This window comes from Grampus griseus (assembly GCF_964374135.1).
Source record: "Grampus griseus genome assembly, chromosome: X".
Taxonomy (NCBI): Eukaryota; Metazoa; Chordata; class Mammalia; order Artiodactyla; family Delphinidae; genus Grampus; species Grampus griseus.
Window position 1 is genome coordinate 113,026,123 of NC_138999.1, and position 16,162 is coordinate 113,042,284.

At 37.9% G+C, this 16,162-nt stretch overlaps 1 protein-coding gene across 3 annotated transcripts in view; it reads right to left on the reverse strand.

Annotated features, from left to right (window-relative positions):
- MBNL3 (muscleblind like splicing regulator 3) overlaps positions 1–16,162 on the reverse strand; it is a gene marked incomplete at both ends in the record, with an annotated part of 62,501 nt that overhangs the window by 4,993 nt on the left and 41,346 nt on the right. For 2 of the 3 annotated variants that reach the window (XM_082681294.1, XM_082681293.1), the window contains 4 exons: positions 764–799; positions 2,619–2,769; positions 5,642–5,878; positions 7,072–7,263. In XM_082681294.1, coding sequence (XP_082537420.1) covers positions 764–799; positions 2,619–2,769; positions 5,642–5,878; positions 7,072–7,263 — 616 coding nt within the window. The remainder of the gene's footprint in view (positions 1–763; positions 800–2,618; positions 2,770–5,641; positions 5,879–7,071; positions 7,264–16,162) is intronic. The other variant, XM_082681295.1, reaches the window with a different exon arrangement.

The window sequence follows — 16,162 nt, forward strand, 5'->3', positions numbered from 1 at the left end:
ACAGAGCTATTTTCTCCTGGTCTGTTCCTGGTGCCCATGGAAACTATAGGAGCTGTGAACTCCCTAGGAGTTCTGACAGGGAAACAAGTCCCTTTCCTTGTCTTCTTCGGTGTTAGTGATGTACAAAATGGTTTCGAGATGGCTACCATATTGGATAGGTGGCTAATTAAAGGATCTGTGTGCAACTGGTTATTAAAAATCACATACCCCCAAAGAGTCATTTTGAAATGATTCTGTGGTGCCTGGTTTCCGTGCAGATAGCACTTCATCCTAGAACACTATAGAAATCATCACAAAACACTACAGAACGCTCTAGCTTTGCTTTTTTGCAACATCTGAGTATTGAATGATTTTGATCTTATGGATAACTTTTTTTTGGAGGAATTGTTGTGTTGTACTTTACAAATTATACATTTAAAATATTTTAAATATTTTACAATTTCTTAGTAACAGATGTAAAGCTAAGAATAAAACTGCCCATTCTGGCTAGATAAGGAAATGTTTCAAAATATTTCAGCTACTATTTTTAGGGTGAAAATACAGAAATGGCAGGGTCGGTATTTGACCACAGTGGCAACCAACTGTGAGAGTGTAGGACTGTTGTGATTCCACAAAGACATGTAACAGACAGCACCATATTAAACCTTAAATACTCAGAAAATGTCCAGCCACGTCATCCAGTTGCTTGTCTCTTTCATAGTCACAACAGAAAAACACTTTTTTTCAGACTGTAAAAAGTTGAGAATTTTTGTACAAAACCTACCAATACTTGAAGCAGGTACCATGCACAGTATTGGCCCTGTACACCATGCAGAAAAGCGTGAAAAGTAAAGAAAAGAGATATTTCATTATTGAAGTTTTACTGATAGAAATAATTTCTAACTAGAAAGATATTCTTAGCAATATTAATCAATCAGCACATGCATATCCAGTAATCTCCCATGCTCACAATTACAGCTTAAGATCCCAAACCCAGGTAATCAAAGTAATTCTTGGATTCTTAGGTATAAAAATGAACATTAATTTTTCTTTAAAGGTATTAGCTCACTTAAATTACATATTTATTCTGGACGAATACATCCTAAGTGATTTTTATTATGAAAGGAAGAATTTTAATTTATTATACGTACAATTTTCAAAATATGCACCAGGATCTGGCAGCTGGTGCCAATAAGTTGTACTTAGGGCACTAATCTATTATCATTGCTTTCTCCACCTCGCAACCAAGGACTTGACTGTGAACATATGGCAAACAGGCTTTTCATCAAGAGGGGGCTCTCAGCCTGACAAGTTTTTCTTTTGCTATTAATTAAGGAGAAAGGGATTCTTCTGATGTTTTTGCTTGTAAATCTAGATTTTAAATTAGCCAAATCCAGCCCAACAAGTCTAAAAATTGTGTTTTTAAATGATATCATGAGGAACTATTGTGGTTAGTTAACTAGACAAAAGACTGGATTTTTATGGCTTCTTTCAAAATTAATTAACTGATTAATGTATCAGTTAACCAATGGGTTTCTTCAAGTCCAGGCATACAATACCATGTGCTTAGTATGTTTATAATTAACAAGGTTTCTAAATTAATTTTTAAAGCATGTAACTTTCATGTAACAGTTTCCAAACTGGGGCATTTATGATTCTGACAAAAAAAAAAAATCTACCATACTCCCAGGGGTTAGTATTTTCAACTTATGCCTAAGAGACTATATGCTTGTTCTTAAAGTACTGAACCACTGGAAGAAAAGTAATTCCCCTCATATATGATATTTGTTTGACCTCAGCTCTTCTGCTTCTGGGCCTGCATGAATGCTGGTTTGAGACCATATCTGGTCATGGAAATAATTTCATTTTGCCAGCTACAAATCAACCAGCGGCATGTGGGATCTTGCCGGACCAGGGCTCGAACCCGTGTCCCCTGCACTGGCAGGTGGATTCTTAACCACTGTGCCACCAGGGAAGCCCCCTATGATATTTATTTGAAAAAATTATGGCTTAAATTTTTCTTTTCGATTTAGTGCAAAACTGTTATGCTATTAAATATAGTTGAATGTAGGAGGTAATAAAATATGCCACAAAGTGTCAGGAAAATGTGATAAACTGCTATATATTTTATATTAACTGGTTTAAGAGTTAGAGGCTAAAACTACCTGTTTTATATATATACTACACTGTATTATATTGTAAATGCAAGGGTAGTTTTATTATAACTATCTTTGGCATATCAAAGATATATGGACTACCTATTTTTGCAATGCTGAAGCTTGGAAACTTTCTTTTTTTTTTTTGAGGGCAGACCATTGTCTTTGAAAGTGATACCTAAGAATCAAGGAATTAGTTTGAGACTGAAACAAGTGAATCAAACATGAGAAGCAAAAATTAGAAAATGCTCAAAAGAAAAATGTTGACAGTGTTTCCTAGTTTGATTTCAAAACCATTAATTATCAGGAATCATAGGAAAGCAGTTTGTTCAGTATACAAACAGATTGAGCATAGCTGCCTTGTTTTATTTCTAACCACAATATCTGTTGACCGTTCTCACATAAATGCTCTTTGGAAGCTGGTGGGCACTGTATTCATTCGCAACATCAAGCAACTCATGGTGCCCAGAGCCCCGTTCTCACCTGCAGGGATAAATGCCGGCTGCGGGAGTTGCAGGTTAGCCAGAGCCTGCTGGCAGTGGAAAACACTGGGATTAAAGACCGGGGTGGCACCATTGGTCTTTTCAAGTGCTGATCTCTTTGGTATCAGTTGAAGTGCACCGGGCTGCAGGGCCTGTGAGGGAAGGGTGGATTAATAAATAGTATTAAGGAAAGTAAAATATGTACACAAACCAAGCAAGCAGCAGTTAGATAAGGTCTGGCCTGGGAACCCTTTGCAAGGGTCGCCATTGAGCAAGGTAACCAACTTCAGAGATGAAGCCATTGACTATATGAGTACATACTCAGTCCAAAACAGAAAATAAACATACAGGGGGGAAAAGAAGCTTTTCAACTTCACTAATTTAGACAAATTAATGAAGCTGAAAAGGACCTCATCGTGTGGGCTGGATGTGACAGGATGCTGTTGACAGCAAATAATCATTTAAAATTAACATCTAAAGGATGCTCATCTCCTAACCTATTAAAATGAGATTAGCAGAAGCAACAGATATAGCAGAAGAAATTTTTGCCAGTTACAATTCCAATATAAATCTAGGAGATAAATGGTATGTAGGTGAAAAAACAGATGTCAGTAGATCAGAGTCTAAAGCTCCAAAATCCAAAATTCAATTTATACAAGGATTTCAGGTCCAAACCCTATAACTGTATATTTCCCAACTAACATGTAAGGAAAAAGCAAATGAATTAATGTGCCCCCGCCACCTCACCCAGATACCATAGATAGCAAAATGTATGCAATTCTCACTTAGAGAGACTTGCTGTGCATTTCGGTATGTACTGCTTGCTTTGTTGTAAGGTTTAATTCTGAAACCTCTTAGCGTTTTAAAATCCTCCTTTCATGTCTACAATTCTTTCAAAATCCCACTGTGCTTAAAATATTCAGTCAAAGCTCCCCCTGGATCAGATTCATTGGAGAAATTTGACATTACTTTACATTTTTTCCTCAGCAAATTGCACAGTACTTTAAAAACTTGTCCCAGCAACAACGATTGGGTATGCTCCAAATTCTTAAGGAGACGGGCACACTTATGCTGAGTATCTAGCCTTCCACAAGCCGAAAAGGGGCATGCCATCACCTCCTTATTCCTATGGACAAGAAGGCCTAATGGTACCTCTATTTTCATTTGGGAAATAAATATCACGCCTTCAAGTCTTTCCTTTTAAATGCATACAAGCTGCTTTCAGTAAAGACAACCTGAGCTGTGCACATGAACACGAACAGGGTAAAAATCTCTGCTTCACAAAGCATTTCAACTCTGAATCTTTAAAATATAGAAAGCTTAAATTTCTTCATGCAGCCTCCTTTGTTTAATCTTACCTCAAACAAATTCCTATGGGCCAGTGTTACTTTACCTTTAAGACGCTGCTCTGATCAGTCACTCAGAAAAGAATTCTATATTGACGTTCAAAAGTACCAGTTGAAGACCTTACTATATATAGTATGTTTAACTCTCTACATGGATATTTGGGGCTGACTTATATGCATTCTAACAAACACACCAAAATCATCAGAAATAGGCACATACATACAAAGGCTCCATGACTGAGCACTGGACAGGTAGGTACACCATGGCACAGGCACGGTATTCCTTGTACATCCCATGCATATGAGAACCTTTATTTTTAGGGGGCCAACTGTATTCCTCTCCTTTACAATAGGGTGCGTTGTTTCTGAACTGTATGCCACCAACAGAAATAACCTAACAATTGGAGGCTTAAATTCTGCATTGAATATTCTGGATACCTTCCTATTTTCATAGCTTAAAATTCCCTCATCCAAAATAATTTAAGACAAAAAATATTTGGTGAAGTCTTTCTTTTTTGACGTTCGTTAACAAATTCCGCTGTCCAGATCAAGCCAGAAAATAAGTTTGTTCTATTTTGGTACTCAGCTCTTTCACAAAGTATTGGGTTCAGTTTTGAGAGAGCAGGGGTACTGAGAAAGAGAACAAGTCCAAATTTGGGGTGTTTGGCTTAGGGAAAAGACATGAGAATCAGGCTCCTATGAAATAGGGATTGGCATGTTTTGCAATAAACTAAGTGTAAGTTCCAGTTACAACAAGGTAGATTTTAACTTAGTATGAGGAAAACCTTCTCAACAAATAGGGATGTCTGAAAACAAATGTATCTCTCTTATGAAAAGGAAAGGTCTCTGTCATGGGCTTCAGGGTCATGGAGGTGATTTTTTTTCCACAGCTGGGAAAAATGAGGTTTCCTCAGGGTTTTGTCCCTTATTGGGGTTATACCCTATTACATGCGGAAAAGCCCAGACTATAAAAGAAATGAATAGCCCACAGCCTATCAAAATAATTGACAGCTGTGACAAGCGTAAGTAATCGTAATTCCTATTTTTTAACCTATCACGCTATAGTGTCATGCAAATAGTTTCCTACCTCCTATCTTTTCGTGGTTCAGTAGGACTAACTTTTCCCCCAAATTTACTTACTAGGGCAACTCAATAGCCAGGCCTCTTCTCCAACCATGTAGAAATTCCCCCCCAGCCTTGGCTGGCTGCTGACTTGAAATCATTAACCTTTGGGAAATTAGAACCTATTTTCCACCCCATCCTCCAAGTCCTCTGTTTGTGAAAGGCATTAAGGATGTTACCAGCAAAGTGACCATCTAGGTGGCTCACGGGGCAGAAAGGCAACTTTCTGCCTTTTTACGATATTAAGGTTAGTTAGGCTATAAAAACCACTCCAAAATAATTTACTGTTTAAGTTGTATAATTTACTCTTTCTTTAAAAATGGGAGAAAAAGCACAGTAAGTTAAAATCATTAGGAAAGATTTTAAATAGTTATTTTTAGAAAATTTTAGTGAACTAGAATAAATAGGTTCTCTCTTTTCCAGCTTATAACCTGGGCAATTCATTTTAAGGTCCCCTCATGACCATCCAAGATCATGGTTCCAGGATATTAGACAAATTGAGGGATATAAGAATCATTTATCCCCAAACAGTCGACGAGTCCTGGCCTGTTCTTACCATGGCAGTGGCAGCTGAATGGTTCATCTGGTGATGAGCTGCCTTGAGTCTGGCTTGCAAGTGTGCAGGAGGATGAAAGTACTTGCATTTCTCCCGGGAGCATCGACCTTTGATATAATCCATGCAGATGGTCACGGTATTATCACTTGCCTCAATCATGGAAACATCAGTAGGGTGAGCATAGCGGCAATCGTTCTCACCACGGGTACAATTTCCACGCTGAAATTCACGGCAAACCTTAAAGAAAAAAAAAATCACATTGATGCTTGGAAGGTGATTAGCTTTTATTTATTTTGCTAGTGAATGTATAAGAGCAACAGTATACATTCTTTTGTCATCTATTTAGGAAAAATTCTAAAAGCTGAAGGATAATGTCGAGCCATATTCACTATGAGATGTAAACCTAAACAAAATTTCTATTCCGAGGAAGAAAAACTCCAATCTTCCCAAAGGAAAAGTTTGTCTGCTTTCCTTACATTGAAATGCAAGTATTGTTGAAAACCAGTTTTTAATCCTCCACTTGATACACAGCCTAAAGTGTAATTAGCTAAGTTTGCAAGAGGGGGTTATTTTGTTAAGCTCCAAGATGTGTCTTTATTACACAGCAATGTGCTTTCTTTTTTTTTTAAAATTAATTTATTTATTTTTGGCTGCATTGGGTCTTCGTTGCTGCGCGGGGGCTTTCTCTAGTTGTGGCTAGCGGGGACTACTCTTCATTGCGGTGCGCGGGCTTCTCATTGCGGTGGCTTCTCTTGTTACGGAGCACGGGCTCTAGGTGCGCGGGCTTCAGTAGTTGTGGCACACAGGCTCAGTAGTTGTGGCTCGCGGGCTCTAGAGTGCAGGCTCAGTAGCTGTGGTGCACAGGCTTAGTTGCTCCGCAGCACGTGGGATCTTCCTGGACCAGGGCTCGAACCGTGTCCCCTGCATTGGCAGGCAGATTCTTAACCACTGCGCCACCAGGGAAGTCTGGCAATGTGCTTTTTACAAGCAGACTTGTGGACCATGACTAAAGGACATGCACAGATTCCAGTTCAATACATGGCAAGGCATTTAAGGAGCTGCCAATGGAGCTGACTTTTTGATTATTCTAGCAAGTAGAGACTCATCAACGAATACAGTAATCCCACTCTGCAAAGCTGGAGCCTGGCTGAAAGGAGCATTCCCACCAGACTTTCTGTGCCATAGCAAAGGAGATGCACAGTCTGCAGCTGGGTACACTAAGACATTGTTTGACCTACTATACAACCGTGCACTTCATAACAGGGTAAAATTGCAGTAATAAAATGTCTAACATTTCTCTGAAGTTATATTCCATAAGCTTAAAATTCAGATGTACTTATTTAAAGCATTGAAAACATTGGGCTCTAAGAATGTTTATGCATAAGGTTAATATCTACCCCATAGGGATTTATATATTTCTACACAAATACCTCCAGTTTATCTGTACGCATCGGTTTTGGACCAGGAGCTCCTGGCAGTGGGAGAGGCGGGTTTCCAGAAATCAGCACAGGTGCATTTGGTAAAAGTTCGGCAGGGACCAGGCCCATCCCAGGATGAGGTAAGTAGGGATTGAAAGCCATGGCAGGATTAGCTGCCAGGGATGGAGTCACAGGAAAAGAAGTCTGTATGATTAAAAGAGAAAAAAAGGTGTTAGAGGTCAATAGAATATTCCTATTATTACACAAGGAAGCATTCTTTCAAAAAGCTCAAGTCATATCAAAAGTTACCATTGTATTTTCTGCTTTATTTTTAGTCTCATACTAATTCCCATAAAGGAGGAGTTCCTTTTAAAACCACAAATCTCTTTGAGTAACAAATTTATTGGTAACCTGATAAGCCAAGCCACATAATTTTAACAGTCATAAGTAAATTAAATCCCACTGATGGAGTCTGTTCCAAATGTGTTTTCTCTAGCACTTCCATTTTTACCTAAAAACCATGTCACCAACGATATCAAATACGTGGGCAATCTGCCTTATCTCCTCACACAAGCATGGCCTTTGCACACAGACTTCAGGTTCTCCCCCTTCATGCCACCCTCTTCCTTCCCTTCCCCTTCCTCGCAGTACTGCTTGGCTCCAAAGCTGCTGGTCCTACCATGGTTCCCAACTGCCCTACCAAACACTTGCTTCTTGGCCCACTATCAATTAAGGAAGAAAGCAAGAAGGCAGGAAGAAAGGGGTAGATTTTGAAAAGTGAGAGCTGTAAGGGCTTCTTGCTGTCTATCTAAAATGAAATTAGTACGGTCATTTTTTTTAGAGGTCTTATTTTACAAATGAATCTGACTTGCCTAGCCTTGTCTTTATCTGAGGGATCAGATGATGTGCACAGTTAAAAAGGGGGCCCTGAACATGCTACGAGAATCCCTATTAGGCAGGAAGAGATAACAGGATTATAAGGTACATACACTAGAGTATAACTTGTAAAGAAAAGTCGTGGAAATGCAAAGGAATCTTACTGGTTTTTCTATTTTTTTTTATTAACAGGTTATTTTATTTGACTCAAATCTTATTGTAAACATCACAAAAAATGTTAATCTCCATAAATACTCAACCTTTATGGAGACAACAAAAAACTAATTTAGGCTAATTGAAAATAAATTCTGAACTGACAAATACATATAATGTATGGTAACACAGCATAGTTATAAACACTTCACTCTAGATGATACACAGTTTTGTTATTAATTCTCACTTAATCTAAATGGAAATTATTGAAAACTTTTAGTCAAATGTTTGGTTTTTCTTTTTTTTTGACATCTTTATTGGAGTATAATTGCTTTACATTGTTGTGTTAGTTTCTGCTGTATAACAAAGTGAATCAGCTGTACATATACATATATCCCCATATATCCTCCCTCTTGCGTCTCCCTCCCACCCTCCCTATCCCACCCCTCTAGGTAGTCCTGATCTCAAAGAGTTTCATATATGTACTGCCTTTATTATCTGTAACCACATAATTTATCACTTTACTGTGCTGTTTTCCAGTTTGTTCCCTATGTGGGTGTCTTTTCTTCTCAATGTGGTCATAATTTCTTTGATAGTTCTCTTGTCTCCCCTATAGTACCCAATATATAGTGAATGACTGATATAATCAATGACATAATTTAAAAATAATGTAAGCATTTTAATGAATGAATAACAAATCATGGTTAAATATAGTACATTTCTAATAGTGACTTTATAAGGTAGGTAGCGCATTGTCATGCAAATGGTGATGTCTCATGTATTACTAATAGCATTGTTCTTTCTTGCTTTCTTTTTATTTCTTTCACTAAAACAATAATCTGTTGCACTGCCAAGCTATGCCCACACCTTCTGCTAAATCACATTAATAGGAACAGCTCTAAATGCAGGCAGAATAGAAGTCTATTGAGTATGAAGTGGGGGGCGATCTATATTCATGGCGCCACACCCTAGTCGGACTTGAAACTTTCAATAGCACAGCCTTCTCCTTGAAACCCGTTACAAACAACATTCAGCTTGGAAGGAAGGACTTCCCCATTAGCACTCTACCTTAGATGAGTTTATCATTAGCTAACTGGCAAATTTGGAAGGGCAGAAAGAGCATGCCCCCTCCTCCCCAAACTGGCAAGACTCACCAGGGTTAAGCAGAGAAGGCATGGTGGCCAAGAGCTTTAAGAGGAAAGGGGTGACGTCAGGTGGCAGGAAAGATGATGGGGCAGTCAGGGAGGTGCTTTAAGGTTTGAGGACAAAAGCCAAGGGCTGACCCAGCCTAACTAGCGCTGTGATGTAACAGGGAATAGGGACATGTCATACTTCTCATGGAATGAAAACTATTGAATTAAAAGGAAAACTTGCAGGTGAGTGAATTTTCCAGATTAAAAAATCATTAATCACTAATAAATAACTGATCAATAATATTTAAGAATAATGTACATGTAAGCAATGCTTCCTATTTATAATAGCTCTGAACTTCTGTATTTTTTCCTTCCTTTTTTGGGGGAAATTTCCTGGTTAACTTCTGCTTTCTTTAGAATATGTTTTAACCCTCTCACGTTTGTTATATGTTCCAATTGTATGAAAACAAGCTGAAAATGAAAAGTCTATATAAATAGTGCAAGGGACTTGCTGAAAAAGTTTAGGGTTTGTAAGGTTATACTGTGCCATGTTTAGGTTTTAAAGTTAGTATTGTAGATTTTATAACCATTTTCCTCCTTGGTATAAACTTCATTCTATAACTCTGTTTATTGAGAAGAAGCAGGTTTTTTTTATTCCCAACCCTCGGGCACAGGGAGGAACTCCTGAGTTTCTTATTTATTTTCAAATGGACATTTCTGTTTCTCACCACCACCTCTGCCCCAGGGTAACCACTCCATTTTCATGAATGTGAACATTCAAGGGCTTAGCTTTAGTTAACAGCCACCTGTTATATCAGGCAGCCTGCAAGTTCACACATTCAATTTTAATAAGCGACTTTAATCCTTCCTATACCTGTATTGCAGCCTTTGATGTCAGTTGAGCTAACATGAACCAATTAGTGGGGTAATCTTAATATTAAAGAAAAAGGTTCCTAACAGGTTGAATCTGATTTCTATTTACAACCTGAATGGTCTGGGCACTTAAATATGTTTCAGATATTCACTCAAACCTAAATTATTTCCTAAATATTTGAAAATATGAGAAAACTTTCCCTCCTAGAACAGGGGGTATGGATTTTCATCTTTCTCTGAGACTTATAAAACCAACACGAATGATGGCGACAACTGACTATATGAATAAAACGATCACCTAGACAATTATTTACCCTCAATGTCTCTTGCAGTATTAGCTGCTAGGGTAGGAATTCCCGCGAGCTACCAGTTACTTGCACAGTACCTAGGAACTATCAGGGCCTTAGGAAATGCCTTCTAAAATTTGGTGAATTGCCTTTAGAACAGAGGCACCTAATCTTTTTCGAGTCCTGAACTTCTCTGAGAGTCTGATGAGAGCTGTAAACCCTGTCCACGGAAAAATTCATATGTGCATAAACTGCATGTGATCTCAAGAAGTTCAAGGACCTCATGAAACTCACCCCTGGTGTGGGGTTATGGACGACTTACTGTTTAAGAGCTTGTGTTCTAGGGTAACGGTTGGCAAACCACATCTCCTGAACCAAATCCAGCCTGCCCTGTTTTTGTATGGCCAGAATGGTAAGAGTGGTTTCTACATTTTTATTTTATTTTTTTTAAATTTTATTTGAATTATAGTTGATATACAATGTTGTGTTAGTTTCTGGTGTACAGCAAAGTGATTCAGTATATATATATATATATATATATATATATATATATACACACACACACACACACATATACTACTTTTTCATATTCTTTTCCATTATGGTTTATTATAGGATATTAAATATAGTTCCCTGTGCTATACAGTAGGACCTTGTTGTTTACGCATGCTATACATATTAGTTTGCAACTGCTAGTCCCAAACTCCCAATTCAACCCCCCCACCCCTCCCCCCTGGCAACCACAAGTCTGTTCTCTATGTCTGTGAGTCTGTCTCTGTTTTGTAGATAAGTTCATTTGTGTCACATTTTAGATTCCACATATAAGTGATATCATATGGTATTTGTCTTTCTCTTTCTGACTTACTTTACTTAGTATGATAATCTCTAGGTCCATCCATGTTGCTGCAAATGGCATTAATTCATTCTTTTTATGGCTGAGTAATATTCCATTGTATACATATACCACATCTTCTTTATCCATTCATCCACTGATGGACATTTAGATTGTTTCCATGTCTTGGCTATTGTAAATAATGCTGCTATGAACACAGGGGTGCATGTATCTTTCCAAATTATAGTTTTGTCTGGATATATGCCCAGGAGTGGGATTGATGGATCATATAGCAACTCTATTTTGTAGTCTTTTGAGGAACCTCCATACTGTTCTCCATAGCGGTTGTACCAATTTACATTCCCACCAACAGTGTAGGAGGGTTCCCTTTTTTTCCACACCCTCTCCAGCATTTGTTATTCTCTACCTTTTTAAATGGTTGAAAAAAGGTACAAGATAAGTAATATTTCATAACACATGAAAATTATATGCAATTCGTGTTTCAGTGTCCATAAATAAATTCCACTGCACTCACTCGTAGACCTATATAACAAAAGTGTGGATATCTGTTTTCTCTCTTGTTACAGAAGTACCTACATAATATCCTCAACTTTGTTTCTTTCCCACAAATCCTCAAATACTTTTATTAGTCATTTAGAGAAAATTTTGCTGACCCTCATTCTAAAGGACTCCAAAAAATAAAGCACTCCATCAATTTCTGAAGTAAAGCACTAACTATATAAAAATCTATTGGTGTGAATTTAATACTTGTAGCAAGATTCCATAAGCTGAAGAAGTTAAACTTTACAAACAGATACTAAAGTATTCACTAAAATGTTCTTTTACATAGTTAGTAAAATTCATGTTCTTAACTATTTGTTTATAAAACAATAACTACTCAGTGACTAAGAATGGGGAGATAGATGGACTCCTGTAAAGGTAAAATTTTAGGAGCCACCACATTTTGGCCTTAAAGGATTCTGAAGCACCTCTGAATAATAATACAGCTCAGTGAAAAATGATGCCTCAAATAAATATGTCTAGTTCACATATACATCTTAGTAACACTGATTTATTACTTAAAATGAGTTATTCCTCAAGCTAGTATAAAGAAAAAAATTAAATGTTATGCTAAATCCATCTCTGTATCTCCCCACAGCCTAGATCTATTTGTAGTTACTTGAATAATATCCAAGGTCAGTTACAATTATTGTTGGATGAATGCAAGACACTTAAGTCTCTTAGGCTAATCCTGGCCTGAAGTCAACATCATAATTGAGGTCTCCTCTCTCTAAATTCCTGTCTAAAGGTGGACGACTAAACATTTTCTTTTATAGGATGGTAAACATTTGGTAACAATTTGTTGATTTGATTTTAATACCAGAAAAATAGCACTCTTAACTTTATCACTCATAAGACCTTAATTTTATTACTCATTTACAAGCATTTATACAGTACAAAAGGAAGCCCCTTTCCCCAGTCACCATGCATATTTCTATCCTTAGATAATCCCAAAGCACAATGAAATGTATCATTTTTGTTTCCATCAGACTTTACTAGCTGTTGACGAGGAGCACAACTGAATCGTTTTTGTTTCACAGTTTTTGCTTGGTCATCTCCACATTCTCTGAGCGTTGTTCTAGGGGGACTGCAGTGGCCAAAAGGCACACTGCAGGAGGCCCACATAACCTCCAGACTAGTTAATTGGTCCCTCAATAATTGAGAGTGAACTTTATAAACAGATGCAAGCCGATAGTGGTGTTTATGTACTAATCACACTTGTTAATGAATAAGTCACTGTGGCCCAAGAGAGAGTGAAGAAAAACAAATACATTCAAGGGTCAAAGTGAATAGTTATCTTCACCTAGACCTGGCTTTTCTGACCTTACTAATCATGGAAGTCTCCAAATAAGGGGGAGCATTGAAGGAAGACAGGTAGGGGAAGGGTCGATAGATTATTGTGCGTATAAAAGGTGTAAAGTATCACAAGAAAGAGGGAACAAGTCATGGTTTGGATCTGCCTGTAGGTGGTGGGAGAAGCTGCAGAGCAGGTCAGGAATTATAATCCACAGCTGATTCCTAGAGGTAAGGATCTGGCAGAAGGGTAAATGACTTCTTCCTCAGATGGGTGAGGGGATTTTAACTTTGCTCCTGAGACGTGAACAAGAACTGCCCTAAAAATTATTTGTTGGTGAATCACTATGTAATAACAGTGACAATTCAATTAACTTTAGTATACCACTAGGAAAGAAAAAGTACTTAAAAAATCAAGTGGTTACCCAATTTTAACAACGGGTATGAAAAAAGGAAGGGTTTGGGGGGAGGGGGAAATGGCAAGAGCTGAGAAAAGCAAAGAACCCACAGGAAGCCTGGAGACTAGAGACATCTCAGTGCAAATCCAGGATAAATGGATGCAAAGGGTTATAATTATCAGAGGTTCAACAAAGCACCACCACCACCGCCACCAAAACAACAACACAAACTAAAACGAAACCTTGCATGGCTAATATAAAAATACTCTACGGAGGAAAAAAGAAAGCCCAAAGCTATAAAAATATGGAGGATCAGGTACAAAGCAGAAACGATGGGGATCACGAAAACATTAATCCACCATTTCACTACTGTTAGATCATATATTCCTAGAGGGTAGAGACTGTTTCTAATTCACCTTTTAATCCATCTCTTACTCTTATAAATGCCTGGCACAGAGTAGATGCTCAAGAAATATTTAGTGAATTGAGTCAAAAGGGATTCCTAAGCCATTGATTACTTTTAGGTTTACCAGTTAGAAAAATCCAAATCAAAAATCACCAAACAAAAGAAACACTCAGGGATCGAAAGTTAGTGGCAGAGAGATTGAAAAATCCATCAGTTTTGGTCTCTATCTCGGAAAACTTTAAGCAGAAGGCCACTCCCAAACGGTCTTTTGAAATGCTAAACAGTATTAGAAGCACAGGGTACTGTATAACACATACACATGCATGTGCACATGCACGTACGCACACCCACACATATGTATGCGTGGCAGTTTTTAATTGGAGTGGCTAAATCATCAGTATCAAAAGGTATCCAATAAAGAGTCTGGAAAAAAAAACGGTTTAGTGATACTACAGACTGAAATATGCAACTTCTTATTACAAAATGTGTGGTCCCAGGGGACGATTGAATTGCTAATGTTTCTGATATCCACAGAATGGTTTAAGAGGGGAGACTAGGTGAAGAAGGTTTTCAAATAATATTTAGCACATCTATAAAGATTATTATGGCAGATTAGGATTTTTGGGGGAAAGATTATTATCAGGTGGGGAGGGCAACCACATTTTTTCACACTAGGTCTCCTGATGGCCCTCTCAGTGACAAACCACTGAACTCTACTGATCTGAGCAAGAGGATGGTGATAAGAAAAAAAATATCATCCTCTCTAGGTGAGATTGCCAAGCATTGGCTTTGTTTCTCGTTGCTGTTGTGATTTTTTATCCTCCGTCAGGGAAAACGATTTTCACAGATCCTCCCAACTTCCCTGCCTTCATCTCACCGGTGATGAACGGCAAGCCATGCTGAGGTAGCTGCTGGAGCTTAGACTGTGACCGCAAGCAGGAAAGCTAACGGGCCCACATGGTCTCATTAGCACCAGCCTCTCACCAACCGACCTAACCAGATCCAGAGGAGGACACAAAATGGGCTGAGAGGAGATTACATTTTAATTTATCTCCTGGGAATATATGAGGGAGGATAAAGGGAGAGTGTTGAGATTCCTCACTATCAAAGAAACTGCGCACTGTAAAGATATCATGTACAAATGCCCTCTGTTTGACAGCAAAAGTACAGCATTTTCATTTCACTTTTTAAAAAAACAGATTTCACATTGTCTATTAAGCCGAGTGGGGCAAGGCAGCAAACCTCCAGCTGGTGTGATTTATTTTGCTTTACTCTAAAAGGAGCTTTAAGCTGTGTGACATGCACAGCCTCGGGAAAGGACCTGAATAACTACTCTACTTTGGACAAGTAATTGCAATCAGGAGTGAATCCAGGATCTGTGGGGCCCCAAGTTTAGGCCTTCAGAACAAAGGATACACAAATATTTTTGGCAAATTTTACAAACACACTGTAAACACATTGCTACGCCTCCTCCCGGGGCCCTGGCATGACACCACGCTAATGAGGGGCCCTGAGCCTTCACTAACCTCAAGGTAAGCCTACACCTGGGAACAATTTGTGGAACAAATACATAATATTAGGTCTCAGTTGCTACATCTAAAAGTAAAATCTTTTCTAATTTTTTAGAAAACTTAGTAAAATCTTGATAAAACTTTGGGCTTTTAGCATGGTATCACTCCAAACACTCCTGTGATATGATCTGCTCAACCTCGGTCAATGTGGAATTTCACATGATAATGACAGTCATAATTATATTAAGAGCATATTAATCTTATAATTACATAATGCCCGTCGTCCACTGACTTGAACATTTTGCAAAAATCACTTTACAAAACACCGAATGTCACCACATTGAGATGAAAGACGTAAAGGTTGTCATTCATCGTTTCATGAGTAGGTAAACTGAGAGACTCACTGAAGAATCTTCATTAAAATTCACTGTAATTTCTGTATTGTCCATGAGACTGGTAATCTGGAAAATGGATAGAATTTCCTTTTCCATTAAATCTACAAAATGTCTTGCTCACCTTTTTAATGATAATTTTTTAATAGAAGAGCCCTGACAACAGGGAGATAGCATATATACTTCAGTCAATCAAACTAATTTATGTGAGCTAGAAAAACTATAACTCTGGATGAATATGCAAAATGTAGAATGTATCTTGGTGAGGGAAGGATATTATCCTTTCATCTTTAACTACAAAATCATTTAATATTTTCAAAAGTTAAAAAGTAAATAAATATTTTGCAATTTTACTTCTATTCACTTAAATCTGTCCCGGTCCAAAGTT